Raw genomic sequence first — 24,706 nt, forward strand, 5'->3', positions numbered from 1 at the left:
ATCTTTAGCAATTCTTGTGTTAAACCGAAGTGTCAAAAAGATAAATTCTTCCCTGAATAGACAGTCACCTCAAGACCACACTGTAAACAAGGTCACTGTCTCAGTGAACTGTTGGTATACATTCATTTCAAATGTGCACATACTAAATGGAATTGAATGGAAATTAGAAAGCAACTTAAAAAAAAATAATAATTAAAAGACAAAATAAATCAACCAATTTGTAAAATTGTATTTTCTGTTAAACTAATTCTGTTAAGGTTTTCTCTAATTTTAAAAAAAGAAAAATTGACAAGCGGTTTTAATAAACTGCCCATTGTTTTATTTATCTATTTCTCTTTTACTATTATTGGAGAACAAAAGGTTTAGAAATCAGGTATAAATGTGTGAGGAAAGCAAAAAGTCTGACCCAGTTTATCTGAATCAATATTTCGGCAAGTAATAAAACAAAACAAAACAAAACAAACAAAATAAAAAATTATAAGATTTTAATGAGTGCAAAATGTGGGTCATGCAAACAATTCAAGATAAATTGAAAAATGCTGTTGTAAAATTGTATTTGCATGTTGATTGTGCCTGTTTGTGACAACCAAATACATCATAATTTTTTACTATAAGCAACAGTTTTCTTGTGTAATTTTATGTTTACCCTCTGGAATAATGAAATAAGTATACTATATATATGTGTGTGTGTGTGTGTGTGTGTGTGTGTGTGTGTGTGTGTGTGTGTGTTATTGTTTTTATAATTGTTACCCATGTGGACTGTGTCTTTGAGGTGTCATTTTTTCACACTGAATGTATGCTTAACCACTCTTTGGAATATCCTACAGGCAAGGGCCCGGAAACCATTTTCGCTGGCTATAACCTCAATGATAATGAATGGCACACAGTTCGTGTTGTTCGCCGGGGAAAGAGTTTGAAGCTGACTGTGGATGATTTACAGCCTGTGGAAGGTAGTCCATCCATTACCTGTTTTTTAAATATAATGTTCTTTCTTGTCTCACAGCACTGTATATGGGTTTGCTTCTCAGTTTCAGCCAAGTGAACAATGCACTACTGGTCATTCATACCTTCAAATTACTCAAGCGCTCAAACTATAAGAAACTAAGTCAAGCAGACAAATGTTTTGGCTAGGGCCTTCTTTAGTGTACCGATTACTCAAAACGATTGTCTACTGTAAGCTGTACCGACACTCACGTACCTGCTGTGTTATAAATGTCTACAAGCTGGACTGGAAAGTATGAAACATTGATTTGAAGTTATTGCTTTCCAGATCAGTTAGTGTTCTCATTTTACTCAACGAAGAACACACAAATGATTGCATTTCAGTTATTTGGCTTCCAAAGGTATGACTGTTATTATCACACCCACATTTTTTGTTCACTCCTTTTAACCTTCTCCACAGAAAGCCTTGGGGCTGGGGTATGCATATGTCAAAGTTATCTGTGTTACATATGGGTTGCTGTGTATTACAAGTGCATATAAATACAAGCCTAGTAATGTCATGCTCACTTATGCTGCCAGCAACAGAGACCTTCTGAATGGATTTCATTTCATGTATTTTAGCATCTGAAAGTACCACCTATATAGACTGCCGCACCCCACCCTGTTCAGAGAACAAACAAGATGCTGCGTTTGAATTCAGCTTTTGCAGTCTAATGCCATCATACTGTGGGCGTTGCAACAACTATGCATTTGCATATTATATAAATAATCACTTGAGGGCCCTCCCATAAGAAGTGACTGCAAACAATTTGAGGGGTTGCAGTGAATTCAAGAGATTATCTATTAATGTGCTATGCACACATGCACAATGTACAGTACAAGCAACTATTAAACGCTTCAAACACTGGCGCGTTCAAGAAGCAGACGTTGCTCGGAGTTGCATAAAAATGATATATATATATATATATATTTATATATTATATATTTATAACTAAAATCCTTAATTCAGATTTTAACATACATTTTCCTTGAATCGACATGCACAGCAGTAAACTAATTAAAACAAAAGCAAATACACAGACATACGCCAGCAAAATAAAATGGATGCACAGGAGCAGCTCCAATGCAATTAACCTTTAGTAGCTCCATAGTAACATTTAATTATACAATATGAGGATTGCCCTCCTATTCATTTCAATGTGATGTCATATCTCAGGACATTGCCAGTGTTCTCTTTCAACCTATTTTGTGAGTTGGATTTTACCAGGGTGTGTGCTGTTGTGGGATATTGACACTTCTCAGGCAGATGAAGACAGTTGGCTTCACAACGACACACACCCTGTTGTGCTATATTGCTTTAATATTGTATCTCACAAACCCATTAAAACTGCCAATTCATTGCTGTCCCATGGTCCATTAGGTGTGCTACCATACCTGAACCACTGTGCTGTATTAGTTCCTGGTGCCATTGCCACTGCTGGTAATGCTGAAGTATTTTTCAAACCTTTCTGTAAAAGGCATAACTCATGGACATTGTTCCATGCGTGACAGATTTTCGTAATTCATGGACATTGTTCCATGCGTGACAGATTTTCGTAATTCATGGACATTGTTCCATGCATGACAGATTTTCGTAATTCATGGACATTGTTCCATGCGTGACAGATTTTCGTAATTCACGAACATTCTTAAAAGGCATTACATGGTCGCCAGGTCCATGAAAATTTCAACCAGTCATTCACAACAACGTGCTGGAAAGAACATTAGCCGTTTAATTCAAAATATGATCAATACCCAATTCAAAGACAGCGATTTAGGAAATGTGTGGTACAGCTGTAGTATTCTTTTACACAAAATGTTTTACCTGCAAAGAGCTACTACCACAGGGATGCACTTGAGTAACTAATGTTTTATTGAAAACAGCTTGTTAAAAAAAAATGAAGATAGAAGTAACTGTAGATAAAATATGCACAATGTTAATTTTTACAGGCCACTGGTTGGCTGATGAATTGCCATTGTGCACTGTTAGTTGATCCATGACCTGTTGAAAAGGTAAAAAAAATCTAAGCAATCACAAGTCTTACTTGGAGATGACATAGACCAAAAACCATTGTCTCTGCAGTGTTGATCCGAGGGGGAGGATAACTGAATTGAGTGAGCAGACAAGTCAAACAGTGAATTCCTTATTATGCAAAATTCCCACCATCGTAATATATCTTCACTGATTCAACCCAATTTCAAAACATTATTATTATGTGTGGGAAGTCACTCCATTTTCTTTTTTATTAACTATCACTGATAGTTGGAAAGACTATTGTAACGAGCATGGCTGGTGTTGCTCTCTTCTTCCACCTGTTGGCGTGAACTGGCACTGCGGCTACTCAAGCAGACAGTAGCTAATTTTTATATAGAGGCGCAAAGGATGCTGGAACTGCAGGGTTTTGGGGAAAATGTCAATTGTCTGTTAAATTACTGTTCATTATTGTGTTAATGTTAACGGTGATTGTTGTTGTTATATGGAGTGTTCTTATTGCAAAATGTGTTATTTTTTATTTATGGTATGTTACTGTCAGCAGTGGTAGGGGCTTCAGGAGTGGGGAAGTGGTTTGTTCCTGCAGTCTGGAGAGTTTTCATTTGAGGAGCAGTTGCCTGCTTGTTGGTTTCTACTATCTGTTTATAATTAAACAGTTCCTCATCTTAAATCCAGTGTATCTGTCTTGTTCCTGGGTATAACCTGAAAATGGTGCTTTTAAGTGCCCTGCTTTGCTACACAGACTGGCTTGGGACACTTACCTTACTCTCCCAATACTGGGGCGAGGGCTGTGCAGCCTGCAGAAGCGCGTTGTGGAGGAAGAAATTGCTTGTATGACGGAGGAGCTGGAAAGGATGTTGCAGGACAGCAGTGGCAGCGCAAGCCGCCGGCCCCACCCTGCCCTGACTGCAGGTCCAGCTTGCCGCCCCAACCTCCCTAGAGCAGGCCCTGGTCCATGCCGAACGGGTCGAGGCTGTGCTCGAGGAGGGCAGTCGAGACTGGGCCATGAAGCAGGTCTATGGCACCACAGAAGATGGTAGCAGAGGTGAGAGTGACGACAAGTGGGAGAGGCGGACAACACCACAACTGGGCCCCCGCCGAGGTCTGCCTCCAAACAGTAACTGGGCAAGTCGCTCCCATGCTGGGATGGCAGTACATTAAAGTTCAGCTAGGAAGCCTCCTAGTTGAACACAAGTTCTAGGGCTGGGCCTACTGGCCAAAGTTGGGGCCACCCTCAGCCTGGTTGCTGAGCCTGTGTTCATCGGCCAAGACTGCCTTCGGCTCACCGTGGACCAGGAACTAGGGGAAGAGAGCCGGCTGAGCGAGCCAACGTCGTCGCATCACCCGAAGAGGAGCAGGGCTCATTGGACGCAGAGGGGCAGGACCTGGCCTCTCAGAAGCAGATGACAGCGACCGCTCTGCTTCGCGACATATAACGCCTCCACTGCCAACCAGCAGGACTGCTTCTGGGGTGAAGGTCAGCGTAACGCCCTTGGTGCTTCTGTAGCCAAAGATGCGGTTGAGGCGCTGTGGCGATGGAGCCATGATGGTCTCTCTCGGGCCCAACAGGACTAGCTGAGGGAGCTGTTGAGGGGGTACAGAGACATTTTTGCAGGGGGGGACTGTAGCCGCACCAGCCTTGCACAGCACCATATTGACACTGGCTAAACGGGAGGCAGCAGATACTCTCATACATGAAATGGCTGCCGCGGTTTATCGAGCCATCGGTCAGTCTGTGGGCTGCACCTGCTGTGCTGGTGCAGAAGAAGGGTGGGTCACGGCAATTCTGTGTGGACTGCAGGAAGCTCAAAGCAGTGACATGTAAAGACTTGTACCCCCTTCCCAGAATCGACAAGGCCCTGGACTGTATTACAGGCTCTCATTGGTTCAGCTCCCTTGACCTGCGGAGCAGCTACTGGCAGGTCGAGCTGGCTCCTGAGGTGCGCCGGAAGACCGCATTCTCCATCGGTCAGGGTCTGTGGCAGTTTTCAGAGATGCCCTTCGGACTGTGCAGTTCCCCAGTGACATTTGAGCGCCTGATGGAGCGTGTACTGGCTGGAGTTCCCCGGATGGCTGTGTGGTGATGTTTGAGCACGTCCAGGGGGCTGGGCTGAAACTCCACCAGGGGAAATGCAACCTGTTGCAGAAGAAAACGCACTTCCTCAGCCCTATCATTGGGGCGGACAGCATTGCCACAGACCCTGCCAACATGGCCGTAGTAAAAGACTGGCTGGTCATTGTACTACAGCTGGTTTGTTAAGGACTTTGCCCAGATTGCTAGGCCCTTGCACTGCCTAACAGAGAAAAGGGGCCAGTTTACCTGGGGTCACACTGTGCTGCCGCCTTTGGAGAGTTGCCGAAGGCCCTCGCAGACGCCCTGGTCTTGCCGTTCCCCAATCCCCAAGAGGCCTTAATTCTGGATACAGATGCAAGCAATGTGGAGATTGTGAGATCGTACCTTTACAGCCAGAGATTCCATCTGCGCATGGAGCATGCCTCCCGGCAGTGGCTACTCAATTTCCACAAGCCTGAAGGACAAGTGGCCCACTGGATTGAGGGGTACGACTACTCCGTCCAGCACCGAGCCAACCGCTTGCATAGCAATTCGAATGCCCTGTCCCGGCACCCTTGGGCATTGTGCACGGATGGAGGAGTGGGCCCCTGACGAGTGGGTAAGTTCCACCACTGCAGCTGTGGAACCCCTGTTGGAGTTGCCAGAGGGTGAGGTCCAGCGGCAGCAGGGTCTGGATGCCGAGCTGGCTCCCCTGCTCCGCTGATAAATGGCAGGGCAACGACCAGTGAGGGACATGGTCTCAGCCCTCTCCCCAGGGTTGAAAGCACCGGTGGCTCAGTGGGGGAGCCTGTGCCTCCAGGAAAGTGTGCTGCACCACGCACACACAGACCCTGCGACAGGACAGAAGCATCTGCAATTGGTGGTGCCCCAAACTCTCAAGATGATCATGTTGCAAGATGTGCACGGCGGACCAGGGAACAGGCACTTCGGCATCGTCAAGACCCAAGGGCAGGCTCTGAGAGCGGTTCTGCTGCAGTTCTGCTTGGGATGGGGATCACCGCCGTGATGTGGAGACTTAGAAAGTCCCACTGAACCGCTCCCATGCTCCGCTTCAACAGTAGCAGGTTTGAACCCCCCCAGGAGTTCATTGGCGTGGGCTTCCTCTGCCCCTTCCCTCGGTCAGAGCAGGGCTACAGGTTCGTTCTTGTCGCCATGGACTACTTAAAGCGGCCAGAGGCATACGTGGTGCCAGACCAGAGCTCCACCACTGGTGCGGAGGTACTCCTGGACGACATGTTCAGCCAGTTTGGGGTGCCTGAGGAGCTACACAGTGACCAGGGGCACAACTTTGAGGCGCAGGTGCTCAGGGAGGTCTGTTGGCGGCATACGGTAAACCAGAACAACACCGCTCCACCCACAAAGTGATGGCTTGGTGGAGCGGCTCAACCAGACCCTCGCCACCCAACTCGCCATTTGGACTTCCTGGCACCAGCGGGACTGGGACAAACACCTGACCTTGGTCCTGATGGCCCACCAGATGGCTGTTCATGAGTCAACGAGGTGCACGCCAGCGTCGCTCCACGCTTGCTACACTATTATTATTAGTATTAATGTCATGCATCGTCTCAGCTAATCCTACCGGAAATGCCCTCAAAAGCTTTATAGGGCTCTATGTACTAATATTGCTTACGTGTTCGTAAATACTGCAAATTCGTAGCCTCCGTCCTTCGTTTAATTTCTGCGTGCAATGTGCCAAGCAGAATTTTTCGTGACCAACTACTGTAATATCACTGCAAGTTAATTACTGCTCATTATACAGGAGAGATCAGAATTTGCATCTCATTATAAATAAATTTGCAGCACCAAAAGTCAAGATTTAGAACTTCCTTCTGACAAAGATAAATGAATATTGGTATAGTGAACAGAAATAAGTCGTAGGCAAATATAATAGAGCTATGGCGTCTGCAGATTCCGACCTTGATGCAACTATGTCATCAGCCAAAAAGAAAAGGAAAACAAATTTCCACAAAGACAAAATTTACCTGTTAGTCAGTGAAATGGAAAAAAAAACAGAAAATATTGTTTAACACTTGCAGGGCCAACAAACATTAAGAAACAAAACATGGAACGAAATAACTAACAAAATAAATTCACAGGGACCAGTGCCAGACTGTAAACACACACACACACACGAAAAGAAAAGAAAAAAAAAAAACCGCAGAGTGCTGCTGCAGCACAATGAGAAAACCTTTCGAAAATAAATAAGTCAGCAGCAAAATCTGAATCGGTCAAAAACTTTTTTTTTTGTCCTTCAGCAAAACATATTCTAACAAGTAATCAGTCAAGTAATAGTACTGTATACGAAAGCAAAATCAATGATACATAGAGCCCATAATCTGGAAACTAAATTATTTTCATTTTGTTTTAGAAGCCATTAGCAAAAAGCCTCTTAAACACATCTCCATTCACTGCAGGCATCGCTTACTATATAATTGAGCTTGTTGATAATAGTGGTTGTTACTGGCATGTTTATTACTGCAGCCCAAAGGGAACCTCCTACCCACTAGCACATGCTGTAAGTAGGCTGTTTATAAATATAAGTATGGATGTTCATGGATTAACTGTAGTTAAATGTTACAAAAAAGTATTGCTTTACCTTTGCTGTTTCATTGTTGTCCGTATAACTTTTTTCTTTTTTTTCTGTTACATATTCTCGATAGTTTTGATACACATGTATATTTTTTATTCACACATCATAGGTAAATAAACTAGGACATTTTTACTTTGGAACGTTCCCCGGGAGATAGAGTTTGTTTCTTGTAAACATCGCAGTGTACCCAGTCCATGCGCCCTCCTGTTCATGAACATTTCCGTTGTATAGCTCAGCTGATTTATATCCATGATGTGGCAATATGCTTAAAAATATAATGCTGCGGTACAGACAACACAGTGTAATGAATCTCCTCCTAGCGGCTGATGAGTTAATAATACTGACATCAGCATAAGACACATACGTACCTCTCCACTACAGAGCTCTCTCTTCAGTTGAATGGTAAGACATTTGTCTTTGAACCATATGGTTTGCAGGTCGCGTCCAGCCCTTGCCTTTCCATTCAGTTGAATGGGCCGAGATGCCAGTTCATTATAATGGGACACTACGAAGGTAAAGCAATGCGTTTCTTGTAAACTGTGCAGGGTGTTCTGTAACACTTTAAGTCAGTTTTAGTAATAGAAAAATACGTTGTAAAACCCCTTAACAACTGTAGCACTAAAACCTGATAGCAGGATACTGTGCAAATGCCCTCAGAGGTCATAAGCAAAGGCTTTATCAATTGAGTTGCAGAGAGAGATTATGTTTGTAATATATTGTATCAGAGGTTGTGAAACATCTTCTGAAGTTGTGTATCATGAAATGTCCTGGCACATAATTACATAAAAAAGCATCCAGGCTTTGAATCAGCACATAACAATTAAAGTGTGATAGTAATGATTTGCTTTCCTGTTTATCAGGGCTGATAAATGCGGACTAATGGTTAGTTTAAAACTTTGAAATGAATTGCAATATGTTTGCCAACACAGCCTGTTTCACTGCAGGCTCCTTCGTTGCTGTATCTCCAGTGGATACTCAATGCTGAAAGACTAAATATGGAAAGTTTAATTAGCCCAGCTTAATTAACACAAGTTAAATGATTACCACAGCTACCACTTCACCAGATATTTACTGGAGCAGGTAATGAGTGAGCTGAGGCAGGGCTTACCCAAACAGCAAGCTATCAATAACCTTTGAATGCAAATATAGAATTCTCAAGCTTTTCCCTCAGTGCAAAAAATGTAAGCATTTAAGCTTAAACTATTCTATTTTGTTAAACTAAAACAAAATGTTGAAGCCACAAACCTTCAAGGACATTACTCAGGAGGTTAATTTAAGAGCTCAGCTGATGTTTGTCGCCACCCGGTGGCTAAATGAATACCCAAAACAGATGTTCTTTGTGTCTGATAATTCCTTTAAGGCAAAGTCTATGAAACAGGCATTCTAAAATCCACACGTTGAATAACCACCTTCTTTGTTGTTTTGTTTGCTTAAAGGACAAATGGCTGGAGACCACACACGGCTTGAATTTCACAACATAGAAACCGGCATTGTGACTGAGCGACGGTACATGTCTGTAGTGCCTTCCAACTTCATCGGCCACCTGCAGAGCCTATCGTTGAACGGCATGCCATACATCGATCTGTGTAAAAATGGTGACATCGAATACTGTGAGCTGAACGCCATGATTGGCTTCAAAAACATCATCGCTGATCCAGTTACCTTCAAGTCTAAATCTAGCTACGTGGCCCTCACTACACTGCAAGCCTACTACTCCATGCACCTGTTTTTCCAGTTCAAGACCACGTCTTCCGACGGGCTGATCTTGTTCAACAGCGGGGATGGCAATGACTTCATTGTGGTGGAGCTTGTTAAAGGGTAGGTGGCTGTAGAACTCCAGTAGAAGTTTCTCCAACTGTCTCAACAAGTCTTGAAACCAAAAGGGGCTGTTCAAATCCAGTGCAATTCTCTGAACTTAATTTGTATTTTTCATAACATAGTTTTTTTTTTGTTTGTTTTTATGTTGGCTTGACTGCTCTGCGTTTATAACCCAGACTTGAACTGATAGCCAGGCCAGATGCTGTGCAAATACTGCCAACAGTTTGCAATCAACAATATACATAAAGACATAGTCCAAGCCAGGAAACCATCTGCTAGCCTTAATCATAATTTATATAAAAGCAGTACCATATGGCAGAGTTGGTTTGCCATACCAGCTGTGCCCCGTAATTATCACTTTTCTAGTAATATAAAATAATAAACACGGCAGGAGAATGCATATAATTGTATATATACACACACATTAATCATATCTTTATGCCGTTATTTGTTTTAGGTATTTACACTATGTTTCTGACTTGGGTAACGGTGCTCATCTAATCAAAGGCAACTCTAACAAGCCCTTGAATGACAATCAATGGCACAATGTGATGATTTCAAGAGAAACAAACAATCTTCACACTGTAAAGATCGATACAAAAGTGACAACCCAAACCACTGTGGGAGCAAAAAATCTTGATCTTAAAGGTATGTCTCTAATTTAATTCTAAAATATCAAAATATGTAACTCTTAATCGTTTAAAAAAAAAAATGAAGATGTAAATAACAGAGAAAAATGTCATTCTTGAAAAAATTAACAATAAGGATGCTACATATATGAGTATCAATCAAGATTTAGTCAAATTACTCTAGTCAGCAGAGGAACACTACACCAGTTATTTGTTTCAGGAGATTTGAAAATAAAACTGATGGAATGTCAGCACATTGTATAAATAATTTGATCATAAATCCAGTAGAGGGCAGTACAAGCACATGACAGGGTTTTGGCACAACACCAACTACAATAACCAATTACAGTAGTTTTACTTTTTGGGCACAACGTTTTAAATTATGAAGATTAAGAGCCAAATCAATATTGGTAATAACCATGTAATGCCACCCCTTTTATAAAAATATAGGAACACAGTACATTTAGATTTGAAAAACTGTAGTCAATGAATTAAGCCTTTATTTTTGCATCCAATAGGGGACTTATTTGTTGGTGGGGTTGCCAAAGAAATGTACAAAGATCTGCCCAAGCTGGTGCATGCAAAGGAGGGTTTCCAAGGATGCCTGGCTTCTGTGGATTTGAACGGGCGTCTTCCAGACCTGATCTCCGACGCACTGTCATGTGTGGGACAGATTGACAGAGGATGTGAAGGTACACTTGTCTGTGGATTCTGTAGTGCCAAAACACTCCTAATGTGTTATTCCACTCGCCCTTGTGCTGGAAGCATAACTATAACAGCAAACTTAGTTTTGCTAATTGCATGCAATACTGTCCTTTTTCTCGTCTTATTTTTATATTTTAAAAAAATCAAAAAGTTTATTGATAACATTTTTATTATTATTATTATTACTTTTTTTTTTGCAGTATGCTTTCAATAATTTATGTTGAGTGGTTCTGATGTATGCTTCCTTAATGACAGGAGAGAGTATAGTCTATTAAATGTGTTTCTCACATTTGTTAAATGTATTCCCTACTGTATATATATATTTTTCAGACAATACCGAAAATACAAAAAAGAAAACTCTTATTTCATGCACTTTGGCTTTGAGGCTTTGACACATTATAGAATTCATGTTATTTCATAATAGCACAAACATGATACACATTCATACCATAAATAGTGCACAGACAACTGCTAAGCACTAAACATCTCTTTGGATCATGTGTCCTGTTGAATATATTTCACCCCCTTCATGTATTCATTTGTTTTATGTAAACATTGTAGCTTTGTTTATTTTACCTATTGATGTATATATATAATCAGTGGCATGCAGTGTGTTTCACAGTAGGCCATCAGCGAGACTGTATGAATGTAACATTAGATAGCGGTCAGCACTGGTACCCGAAAACTGGGTACCAGTCAGGTTTTAAATTACCCGACATGACCCGGGTCCAATTTTACTACCCGGGTATCAATTTATTAATTTGAGAAAATATGCCATTGATTATTTATGGTCAAGAGAGCATTTTGAATCCTTAGACTAAGAAGAAAGTGAAGATAATTCACTTTTGTTCTAACCTCCTTATTTTGAAATAGTTGCTTGTGCATGCTTTTGTATTTCCATTTTTTTGTACTGTTTTTTTAATGTAATATTATTATTATTATTATTATTATTATTATTATTAATAATAATAATAATATCACTACAAAGAACACAAAGCATGCTACAGTTACATATAATTTACATTGACAAATCATGCAACATGTCCTCATTTATATATATATATATATATATATATATATATATATATATATATATATAAATTAATATAATATTAGTGGGTACACACTGTGTTAAATCTGGACAAAGAAAACAACGCCGAATCAATATGGGTCAGAATAATGGACACAAATTCAAAGGGCATAATAATAGGAGCATGCTATAGACCGCCAAATTCAGGCACCGAGCAAAATAATCTGTTATACAATGACATTAGAAATGCGTGTAGAAAAGGAGAAGCCATACTAATGGGGATTTCAACTTCCCCCATATAAAATGGGAGAACCCGGTGGGGATCACGATGGACAAAATTGAAATGGTGGAAATGACAAATGACTGCTTCCTAACGCAATTTGTCAAGGCACCGACTAGAGGGGAGGCATGCCTTGATTTAGTCTTTTCAAATAATGAAGACAGAATAACTAAAACAGAGGTCAGAGAGCCATTGGCAAACTCAGACCACAACATGGTCTCATTTTGAAGTGTTTTTTAAAACCCCCAAATTAATGACTAAAGGTAAGGTTTACAATTTTAGAAAAGCAAACTATGAAGGTATGAAACAGAGACTAACAGAAGTAGATTGGAGTAAAATAGAGAAAACACCCACAGAAAAAGGATGGCTGTTTTTTAAAAAAGTAGTACTAGAGGCGCAAAACAATTACATCCCAAAAGTAGACACATCTAAATCTAAAATAAAATGGCCAAAATGGTTTAATAGATCAATTAAAAAAATGACACTTTATAGAGCGATTAAATGGGACCAAAAACAAAGTACACAGAAAGAGTACTTGGAACTGCAAGTCAAAAAGGAAGCTAGAAAGGCCAAGAGAGAGATAGAAATCAATATTGCTAAGGGGGCTAAAACCAATTCCAAAATGTTTTTCCAATATTATAACAGCAAGAGAATATTCAAAGAGGAGGTTAAATGTCTAAGAGACACAAATGGAAAAATCATAGACGAAGAAAAAAAAATAGCAAAATATATTAAATGATTACTTTTCACAGGTTTTTACAAAGGAGGACACGGACAACATGCCCCACATGTTGACCTGTTCCTATCCAATTTTAAATAACTTTAGCATAACAGAGGCAGAAGTGTTAAAGGGACTTGGAGCTCTTAAAATAAACAAATCCCCTAGGCCAGATAGTACTCAAAGAAATGAAAGAAGTTATTTACAAACCGCTAACCAAGATCATGCAACAGTCTCTTGACACAGGGGTTGTACCGACAGACTGGAAAATTGCAAATGTAATACTGATACACAAAAAGGGAGACAAAACCGAACCACTGAAAACAACCGAAGCATGAATTAAGAAAAACAAAGACTAATCGTCAGGAAAAAACAGATTTTAGCAATCTAAACATGAGGACGGGACTGTCATTAAGAACTGTGAATTGATTTTGAAGAAAGTCGAAGATTTTTACAGAAAATGATATCAAGATGAAAAGATCAACGTAGCAGATAACGAAGACGAGACGGAAAAAACTTGGCTTAACGATTGAGATCGTTAAAGAAGGAGGTGAAGAACTGACAAAAATACGGTTGCATACTTTTGCAGGTTCTATTAAGCAAAAGAAACTGCCAAACGACTGGAACAACACATTGGTGATACTGTTACATAAGAAAGGAGATAAAGAAGACCTCAAGAACTACAGACCTATTAGCTTACTTCCTATAACCTACAACATTTGTACCAAGGTACTCACCAAGACTTCAAGATAAATTTGAACTTCCTCTTTCTATGAAAAAGCCTTTGACTCTGTTTACATAAGATCTGTATTAAGCTCTCTGAAAAAACAAGGAATCGAGAAAACATCCACAGTAAGACCGCATAATAACAGCGACAAAATCAAGATACAACGTGCCCAGAAGAATTACAAACAAGAATACAAGAACAACATGAGGCTAGCATCAAAGCGGATTTGAAAATGAACCTGAAGACGACTCAACTCATGTTCAATAAATATACCACTCCACAGGCAATTTGAAATCAATGGGATCAAGCTTGAAGAAGTCAATAACTAAGTATACTTAGGATAGTTAGTTTTGGCAATGGAGAACCAAATGTGTGAAATCAACAGAAGAGCAAAGATTGGCTGGAGTGCCTTTGGAAGATTAAGCATGGTTCTGAAAGGGAAATTACTCTTATGCCTCAAGAGATAAGTCTTTGACCAATGCATGCTGCCAGTGCTCACTTACGGATGCGAAACCTGACCCTCAATGCAAAAATGACTTACAAACTACTCAACGGAGTATTGAAATATGCATGCTGGGAATAACAAGAGACAGGAAAAGGAAGGCATGGATAAGAGTGCAAACAAAAGTATGTGATGTTATTATAAGAGCAAAAGAACTGAAATGACAGTGGGTTGGACATGTAGCAAGAACAGACCATTAGTGGACCAAGGAGATAATAGACTGGATCCCAAGAGATATAAAGCGACCAAGAAGAAGACCTCCAGGAAGATGGCAAGATGAAATTAGGAAACACGGACTAACATGGATGAGGGACGCAGCAGACAGGCTTTTGTGGAAGAATCTTGATGAAGATGATGATGATATATACAGTATATATATATATATATATATATATATATATATATATATATATATATATATATATATATAATGTGTCTCATGGTCGTAACTCTCAAATTCCAATGTAATAAGTATACAAGGCAGGTTTCAAGACTGTCCCGAGGGTGATAGAATTCCTGCTAAGCAAGTTTCTCAATTCACACCTGCTTGATATAAAATACGTGATAGTCCTGACACAAGCTTACTGATTTTCAGCATGCAGTTTTGATTTCAAAACTAAAATGATGCAAGGCCACTAAACAACATAGTGTAGGCATTAGAACAATAAATACCACTACTACGACTACTACTATAATAATAATAATAAAAACAACAGCATATGTTAAGAAGAAGAGATGTAAATTGGCTTGTGTGTCAATGTAATTTGTTTTTCAATAATTCTTCACAAATGGCATACATTGAAGTTTGTATAACGGAGCCAGAACTTAATCCAGGGAGAGCTGTCCAAATAATATGTATAGCAGGTGTACTTATTCATATTGAAGAACATATGAATGGTCTTAAATGATATTGTTTTCTGGTCACACTTACTGCGTTACTTAAAGCATCGACTGTATAAAACGTGTTATTATGAAAGAGATGATTTGTTATAACAATTACAATAATGCCTTAATTGAATGTTTTATAACTATGTGTTTCTAGTCTTCTTCTTCTCACCTCTTGTTTCTACAATGCTTTGTAACACATTTATGGATGTATCAATTCATTGTTACCAATTCATAGTGCTACTTTTGTTAAACTGAAGCAAAAATTGTCTTATTTTATTATTATTATTATGGTCAATTACAGTACCCTATTTTTTAATACAGTACTACAGTAATGCTTTTTCCTGACCTTTCACCCAAAAGAGCTAAGGTTAACTCCACATGACCCAGAGTGGTGTTGGCAACAATGTGAAACAATAAGTGTGGCCACAAAGACAGCAGTTCCAGTGAAGCGAAACAAATCAAACAGCAGTCCATTTCTTGTTTTTTTCTGTCCTAATCCAGGCCCCAGTACTACCTGCCAGGAGGATTCTTGTGCAAACCAAGGAGTGTGTCTCCAGCAATGGGATGGATTCAGCTGTGACTGCAGCATGACCTCATTCGCTGGTCCTCTGTGCAATGACCGTAAGTACAGCACTGCTTTATTTTCTTCTATTTTCATTTTTTTGAAGCTTTTTCAAGCGAATGCCTTGAAGGCACGTTTAAATTTGTGTACGACCTGGCCATCTGAAAAGACAAATGTTTACAGCACAGCATTATAATTAGAAGTGGAAAGAAAAAAAGAAAAGCCCAGAAAAAAAACAAAAAAAAAACATGTATTAAAATAAAGGAGTTTAGGAATGTCAGGTTTTATTTAGCTCAGAACTGTATTTGCAAGTTTACAGAAAAATAGAAATGTATGCTGTTCAAGTTCATATTAAGGTGAAAAGCGTAGTACATGAACAGTACAATTTACTGTCAACATGACCTGACTGTGAATTTACTGAACTAGTGAATTGTCAAATAATCAAATAACAAGAGTGCTAGATGTCTACAAACAGTATCACATTCACTAGAACCTTAAAATAAATAGAAAAGTGAAAAAAAAAATACCATTGTAGCATTTGAATGAGTATACAAATGACTGAGCATATTATATAACCAATGCGTACTGGTATTTCATATCAATGCTGCCTTATTCTTAATAATTACAATATGGAAAGGGAGAAAAAAAAGGTATTGTTTTTAGGCCAGTGCTTCCCTTCTTACATTTTGGTACTTTTCTTGTGATATACAGGGTGCCCCATAAACCAGGCTTCATAGGGTTAGGATGTCCTCTGTTAGATTGGACAGTCACACCTCGTTGACTATCTGCTCCACACATCAGAATCATCTGAATTGGTTCCTCTTTGCTTCACACCTCAAAGAAATAAACATGTAACAGATTATGCCTATGATACCTGGCCTATTGGACATCCTGCAATAAAAAAATGTATTAAAGTGTTCTATAAACAGAACAAAATCTATCTCTGTCTGTCTATCTATTTTACTGGTATGGGTAAGTAAAGCCATAACACAATATATCCTGTACATATTAAGAAAACAAACACTGCTAAGTAATTGTGTGAAACATGGACAAAAATCCTATGTTATATCAACTGTGTTCCAGTATTATTCATATTTATCACATGCAAAAAAAGGTTATTATTCTGCAGAGTTCATATTATAAAAACTACAGCATGTTGGCATCAAAGGAAAGAGTTTCTTACTGAACATTTCGACCCACAATTACTCTTGGCAGGGGCTGACAAGTAAAATTAATTTTATTTTCAGAAATAGTTTTTTTTTTTTGTTTTTTTTTTGACATCACTGTCTACAGACTTCTGTCTGAAGTATTATAGATCATTTGTAAATGAAGAACAGTTCCATGCTTTGCTCTATAGCTGTGGTGATCCTGTGCTGCACTGTGCTGTCACCATGGCCACATCTAGATGTTTTACAAAATGTCAGGGTAATACATTTGATATGGTGTGTGCTGGAAGCGATTTTAACTAGAGATGCTGAAAAGATTAACGTTGTCGTTTTTAACGGGAGAAATCACCTCATCCCAGTCACCAAAATTATTTTGTAATGTGTTTCTGGTTACAGATGTACCAGATTATAATGATCATGTATCTCGTTATAAACGTGGTACACTTTTTATAGTTTAAACATATCAAAGTGAAGTGACGCACAGTAAAACTATGGTGCTGTAAAGAATGGAGAAGTATGTTAAAGCTTGGTAAACTATAGTAAATGCATGCAGAAATCAAATTTGTATTATATGAAAAAGTCTGATTAAAAACAAAACAAAGGTAGAACATCAAAAGACTTTTATATTGGTTCTATGGAAAATAAATAACAAAGAGATCACCAGCTCCAGACAAAGGGGAGCCAGCGATAATGCACCATGCATTACAGTTCTGTCTAGAAGTTGCAGGTCTAATCCCAACAGGTACATTTCCAAAGAAACAGCAGTTTATTATTATTATTATTATTATTATTATTATTATTATTATGTTCCTCCAATAAAACCCTTTGATTCAATCAGATGGCAAACAAAGTATATGCACCGCCTAGTTATACATAAATGCATTTTTCATTTCTAAGATGAGCTGCATTTAACGCGCACTAGAGGTCAGTGGAGAGCTGCACAGCCTGGATGTGTTTGCCAGTTGTGCATCATTCTAGTTTTTGTAAACCTTATAGAAAAGCCAGTTTTATGCAGTGAGATATATCCTTGATATGACTGATTTTCAATACTGCACATAGCACAGTTATGTGTAGAGGTACAATACTACAATATTATTATTTTTATATATATATATATATATATATATATATATATATATATATATATATATATATATATATATATATATATATATATATATATAAATGACATATAAAGAGCCCTGCAGTGGAATTGAATATATATCATGATGTTTCAAGATATACTATTTAAAAATTGACATAGTTTACCTTCCTAACTAGGTAGTGTTAAATATTGATATACTTATACTAAATTCAACTCTAGGTCCTCAATTTAATTTTGTTTGACAGTTCAAATTAGAGAATGCGTGTATGAATCACGACAGCGCCTATTTTTACACAACAGAACACAACAAATCACATCCCTCTGATGTGAAACAACAGCTTCTCGACAAGTGAAAATAACGCACCATGGCACCCAACTCAAGCGACACTCAACTCTATTGCTCAGGAACTGTCTCAAGATGAATGCAACCTGTTTAATTTAGCACTTAATGTTTGAGTTGGCTTTAACACATTTCTTGTCAGGAAACAACACCCTAAATATGGACCTAGATAACAGGCTTTAGAAACATTAGCATTTATATTAATGCATAGCTCTGTGATAGATAGAACTTTATTCTAATGTCTTACGGACTGTATTTTTACTGTTTTGCTCTGCGGAAAGAAAGAAACAAGTTGTATTAATTTAGTTTAAGTAAAATAAAACAGTTAATGTGCCAAATCTAGTAACACGCGCAACTTAAGCTAGCATTGCTTGTTACTACTGTAGTGATTACCCTTTTTTGGTCTTCAAATTGCACTTCAGAGTGAAGTGCTTATCAATTCTGTCCATTGATATACAAGCGAGTCATTTAAAATGTTTTAGCTCCATTTACCTTGTCATGCAAATGATTTCAGAATAAAGGCAATCTGTGCTTTCTTTCCTGCTGTATATGAAAATAACGTAACTTACAAATGCCTGAACTAGAAAACCTAAAGCAGACCCTATTTGGAGATGACACAAAGCAACAGGAAACCATAAATGTTAATATATTCAAAACAGCATGTCTGTGAGAAAGATAAGATAGCTTCTTTGTCATCACAAAAACACAGTAATAGATTTGGATTCAAACAAAATCACTTACACTTTAAAACCAGAAATACAGTCTTGTGTCCAGAAAACTGTATTTCCTATCGGGACTTCATTTATAAACCATAGTGAAGATTATATAAACTACTCTGATGGAACCATCTAGAGTAGAGAAGAACTTATTTGATCATGAGACGGTTACAGGACTAGTGAGACCAGCAATCGCATTCTGCAACGGTAGCATTTAAATACTGTACTCACCAGCCTGTATCATTTCTGGAGAATCGATTGGTTTGGAAATTCTGTAGCATGTTAAGCGTGTCGGAATCTGGGGATGTCTGTCCGTCTGTCTGTACCATTGTTTGCGACATTTTTACTTGTATTTAGAGAACTGTTGATCCAAAGTTATGTATACAGCAATCTACTGAGAGTATCAGAACATGAGGAATGTGTATGAAACAGTCAGTTTGTCACCCTTAATTTTAACATGTGCATCTGTGCAACAGTGGAGGATGCAGGTTGTGGGGATATACTACAGTGAGGGTTGGGTTGCATGTTAATGACGTACTTAATCCCGTTTCACTGAACCTCATAAATATGGATAATGGTGAGTCATAACACTAATTGTTTAAAGGAAAGTAGAATTAAACACACTTCTTGACTCTCACTATAGATTTACTCAAGCCTTTAGACGTTAGTATGCATTGAACACATGACTACTTCAAGTTTAACTGACTGCCCGCTCCCATTCCACTTTTTGGCAGCTGAACGATTAAAAGTCTTTATGCAGCCATGCAGTTTCAATCGTTGGTTATAGAGAGGTATTAAAATGAAAAACTGAAATGACAGAGCGCCACCTGATTTAATGAGATTGGAATAGATTCTTACACATTATCTTATAAATTTAAAAAGGGCAAAATAATTAAACTGCTATAATTCATAGGGTTTTATTTATTTTGTATTTTTGTCTGGAACAAAATATTGAACGTAAACATCTTCTACTACTCTTATACAGGATAGGGTGTCTGGCATCATAGGCAGTACCATACGTTATGCCTATCATTATCTGATAAAACAGACGGCCACCACCCCATCCAAATGATAGGAATTGATTCCTCTTTGCTTAAAGACATTTCACACCAGAAAGAAACAGAGACAGTCAATTAACAATCATGCCTATTATGACTAATCCTAACCATGACTTATGCCAATTTCAGCGCATATAGTATTGTGTTGGCCTCAGGTGTTGTTTTTTTTTTTTTTTTAAACGGGGGTGTTCAAGGTGACCTTCTTCAAATCCCTCTTATTCAAGCGAGGAAGAATCCCAGCCAATGCATGTAAAAGCTGTCTCCCTGTAAAATAAACTATGCACTGGCAAAGGTTTTGACTGAAACAGTAAATATGCGAGTTCTGTAGTTTGGCTGATGGCTTTTTTTCCCAGGTTTGTTCTATCGTACTGCATCTTTTTTCATTTCATTGGCTTCTGTTGTCCTGTTTCTGAAATCCGCCTCCAGCATATCAAATCATGCCCTATACATTTTAAAATATTAGTTTTAGAATAGGCTCTGCAGTTCTTGTGGTGGATTTGACATGTTTTTCCAGGTCAAATTTGATTTGATTTACTATGTTTAACAGTAGGTTACAGGCAGCAGGAAACAACAGACGCTAATGAAATGAAAACATTTTGAAAACTCATAATGTACATAAATGTCAGATTTACGTGATGCATGACCAGCCTTTATATTCCATTATATTGGTTTATAAGTTAATAAGTGCAGTGTGGTATACGAGCGTCTCCTCTGGGTTCTGTTTAAAATTTAAAATAGAGCACAATATATTGCCCATGCCATTACTGTAATAATGCCATTATTGTAATTGTTGTCCATTGCTAGTCTACCACGCACATCAAAACATCTGGCAAAATAAGATGTACTAGAATTCTGATTGGTTGTGAGTGATCTAGAAGTGGTTTGTAAGTGGTGCTGTACTATTAGAATAAAACCACTCCTTAGTATCTCATATTTTAAACTGAAATAAAAACGACAGACTTTTTTTCTTATTCTCCTGGCCCTTGAAAAAAACCCCAGAAACAAGCATATTTTCTCTTGGGACCAATTTGAAAAATCTTGAAATAAATACAGATAAATAAACAACTCCTACCTTCCAAAATGGAAAACACAAAACAAACATTTAATAAAACAAAATCCTTTAAAAATAGACATTAGACAAATTCAAGGTGAGAAAAGAATAATAATAAAAATTAAACCAATGATCTGAATGATCGGATCAACCGCCATATTGACCTAGCTGTGATTTTCCCTCTGGTCTGTATATTGACTTTTTAACATTACTACATACAATAGAAATACTGCGAAATGATCTGGTTAATTCATGCATTGTTTGGATAACACTCTCAGCACTCCACTAGGGTCCACAGCTCTGTTAAGAACAGTGACACAGATTGATGGGCACAGCCCCTTTGTATATAATTATTATTATTTATTTCTTAGCAGACGCCCTTATCCAGGGCGTCTTACAATTGTTACAAGATATCACATTATTTTTTACATACAATTACCCATTTATACAGTTGGGTTTTTACTGGAGCAATCTAGGTAAATCACCTGGGATTGAACACACGACCCTCCGGTCAAGAGTCCAGAGCCCTAACCACTACTCCACACTGCTGTATACACTTAGCTCCGCCCCCATATGGAAATTAGGGTACAGCGCTTACACACAGCCCATTAGTCCTCGTTTACACACTTTGGACCAATGGGAACGTGTGTATGCATCCATGTGTAAGTATTCAGGGGACAGACAGCAATCACACAGTCTTGCCAAACACAATAAAAACCGGATGAGATATCAAATGGTCTAAAGTATGTATGCATACATACATACATACTTACATAAATGCTTACAAACACCCGATGTTTGCTGACATTTAGCAGTTGTGCACTTATAAGTATAAATATAAAACCTTTATGATAAGCAGCTAAAAACAGCAAGTCATTAAAATACAATAAATGCAGCTTCATGCTACTGATTCCTCTATCCACAAAATATGTTACTTTAGGGATCACTGCACTAATGTTTATTACTCTTGTGGTGCAGAGTCTAGTATCTGTGATGTATTGGTAAATGGTTCTCTGTTGATGCTAAATGACTGTTTGCATGGTAATAGAAGGAAGAGGTTTTGATTTGAAGTCTCCGCTTGAAGTCTCGCTTCTTCTGAACACAAGCAAAGCGCTTGTGAAGTCCCAGACGTGCAGTGATGGCTGTACAGGCAAGCAGGTTCTTGATTAATATCACTTCTGAGAGATCAGATCAAATCAACATCTGCTTTTAAAATGGACAGAGAGGAAAGCAACCGTCAGAATGTCACTGTGCAAATTTAAAAATAGGATCCATTTCCAGCTAGGGGTTTAGCCATTCCTGGAAGGTAGAGGGTTAATGGCATTGTATATTCATTATAAAGGGTTGTATTGAGTCAATAGGAATTATGATGACTATTACTCCAGGTGTATATTACAAGCCTCATCTGTCTTTCAAAAACAAAAGCATATTTATACATGTAAATAGTAAAGCTATGTCTTTGATCTGGTGCTGTTTTACTATCCCTGTCTCCATCAATCAAGGCAACCTGTCTGTGCCAATCAGCCTACAGCACCTGGGAATGTGGTGAGTCTTGCAGTGTCTACGTGACTGAATCAGAGGTGTAGCAGGGTTGTATTTTTGCCAAGTGGGGAGTCTTTTAAGACAAGTGTTTGGTGATACACAAAGTAAGGGGCTCTTTTACAGTGTCTAGCGGTATGGAGGCACAGCAATCAACCATTGAAATGTAGTTCTCTATTTCAAACCACAGCAGGTAACATCCGCAGACAACGCAGTGCATGCACTGGAGTTTAAAGTACCAGACGAAATACAAGCAAATAGAATGCAACTGAGTATAGGATTCAGATTCAGTGTGGTGCTGTTTACCAGACTGTATACCAGAGTGTATCTTTAATGAATGATACATTTATGAGAATGTTGATGGTTCTTGAATAATAATAATAATAATAATAATAATAATAATAATAATAATAATAATAATAATAATAATAATATCATTATAAAGCAGTTTTAAGTGACTCTTTATGCAGAGTCACTTACAATAGGACACTGATTTATCTCATCCGCAAGAGGTTAAGTGACTTGCTCAGGGTAACACAGTGAGTCAGTCAGAGGCAGATATACAAGCCCTGGACTTTAACCACTGGGCCACACTTTATTATTATTATTATTATTATTATTATTATTATTATTATTATTATTATTAAGAAGAAGAAGAAGCTGTCACACATAATAGGAATATATTATATATTTACTTGTAAACAGGCAGTGTATTCGTAGGCAAGCCACAGCAGGGGTCAGGCTAATCTGGAATTAGAAAGGCACTTTGATGTATTAAGGGTTGTCCACACACTCTCCATGCTGCAGTCTGGTCAGATAAAGATAAGCATGTACTGAATGAAATAGGGAGGATCTGAATAGATACTCTTAGTGTCGCACAGAGGAGAATGAGATAAAAAGGACACACGATTGTACAACCAGTGACCTAATGCATGATACAGCGAGGTTATCGGCAGATAGGTGAGCAAGCCAGGAGTGAGGGAGAAATGTACAGATTAAAAGGCATTGAGAGGGATCATACTGGGTCAGATGTATCTGTTTTTACTGCAAAGAGCTATGTGTGCCATTTCTTTTGTGAAAGTAAAATTAACGGTTCCTGTTACAAGATATTAAATGATTATATAGAGCACACTGTAATGTTTACAAGAAACACATCTGCTTACCTTTGCTGCATCCCTTGTACCTACTGTATTGCAGCTATACAGTTTCAGCACAATTCTGATTCATATCTTTGCTGTTCCTGCTTTTTTTCTTACTGGGTTATGTTTGAATATATTTCACAAGTGATGCATTTCTACAGTGGTGGTGCCAGGCTCTCCACTGGTGACGGAGCTGAGGGGGGCTAGGCAAAAATTGTAGGCACGTACAGTGTCAATGCTCGATATGTCTCGCAAAACTTCAGTATTAGGATGGTGGAATCTGATTCAGATTAAGTGCCTGTTAATAATAATAATTAACAGACGCCTTTGTCTGTTAATGTACAAGGGTTAGAGTGCAGTATGAAGTAAGTGCTGTTGTAACAGGGCCGAGGCTGGGCACAAACGAGCGTCCAATCGCTCCCATGTGAATCCGATCTGATCCGAGATCACAAAAATAGGTGGTCTCGACTCGTTTGGGCAGTCGTCCCTGGTGCGGATCTATTGTTACTGCCCTGTGTTAATGCTAACCTGTCTGGGGGCAGATCGTTTGTAATGACACCAGCCCAGGGCTCACTTGACATGTATGATCACTTTTATTTAAACACTTTAGTCTTCATACACTGTGAAGTTTCTGCTAGCTCTAGAAATAAGTTTGATGCTAATAGTATTCCCAGTCATTCATTTGACATTTTTTATTATTATTTTGAATTGGGTTTTGAAGCATACAGATTTTAAAGCAGAGCAAGCGGATTGTAAAATTGAAACATGTATGCTGTTTGTTTAAGTCTGGTTTGGTACACAGTTATGTACAAAGTTGCAATTTTCAACTATGGTATTTTTACATAATTGCTACATTGTATTGCTGCCTGTTGCAATTATTCAAAAGCGTTGCAAAGTAGAAAAATCCTACAGACAATGTAACGTAACAAAACCGTCCAATTTCGTTGATAGAGAACCAGCAGAAATACTAGTTTCCTATCTATATTTGATTAAATGTGTTAGTTATGGGAGAATAGATCTGAAGAACGTTTTGTTAAAGATGTGGTAGCAGCTAGTTTACAAACCTTAACATTTCACTGCACAGGGGAAAAGTTG

The 24,706-nt window shown here is 38.5% G+C and overlaps 1 protein-coding gene across 16 annotated transcripts in view; it reads left to right on the forward strand.

Annotated features, from left to right (window-relative positions):
* Nucleotides 1-24,706, forward strand: part of LOC117402468 (neurexin-1) — a 389,183-nt gene that overhangs the window by 176,253 nt on the left and 188,224 nt on the right. For all 16 annotated transcript variants that reach the window (XM_059024684.1, XM_034003638.3, XM_059024689.1 and 13 more), the window contains 5 exons: nt 828-950; nt 9,075-9,456; nt 9,914-10,104; nt 10,604-10,777; nt 15,437-15,556. In XM_059024684.1, the coding sequence (XP_058880667.1) occupies nt 828-950; nt 9,075-9,456; nt 9,914-10,104; nt 10,604-10,777; nt 15,437-15,556 (990 nt within the window). The remainder of the gene's footprint in view (nt 1-827; nt 951-9,074; nt 9,457-9,913; nt 10,105-10,603; nt 10,778-15,436; nt 15,557-24,706) is intronic.

This window comes from Acipenser ruthenus, chromosome 5 (assembly GCF_902713425.1).
Source record: "Acipenser ruthenus chromosome 5, fAciRut3.2 maternal haplotype, whole genome shotgun sequence".
NCBI lineage: Eukaryota > Metazoa > Chordata > Actinopteri > Acipenseriformes > Acipenseridae > Acipenser > Acipenser ruthenus.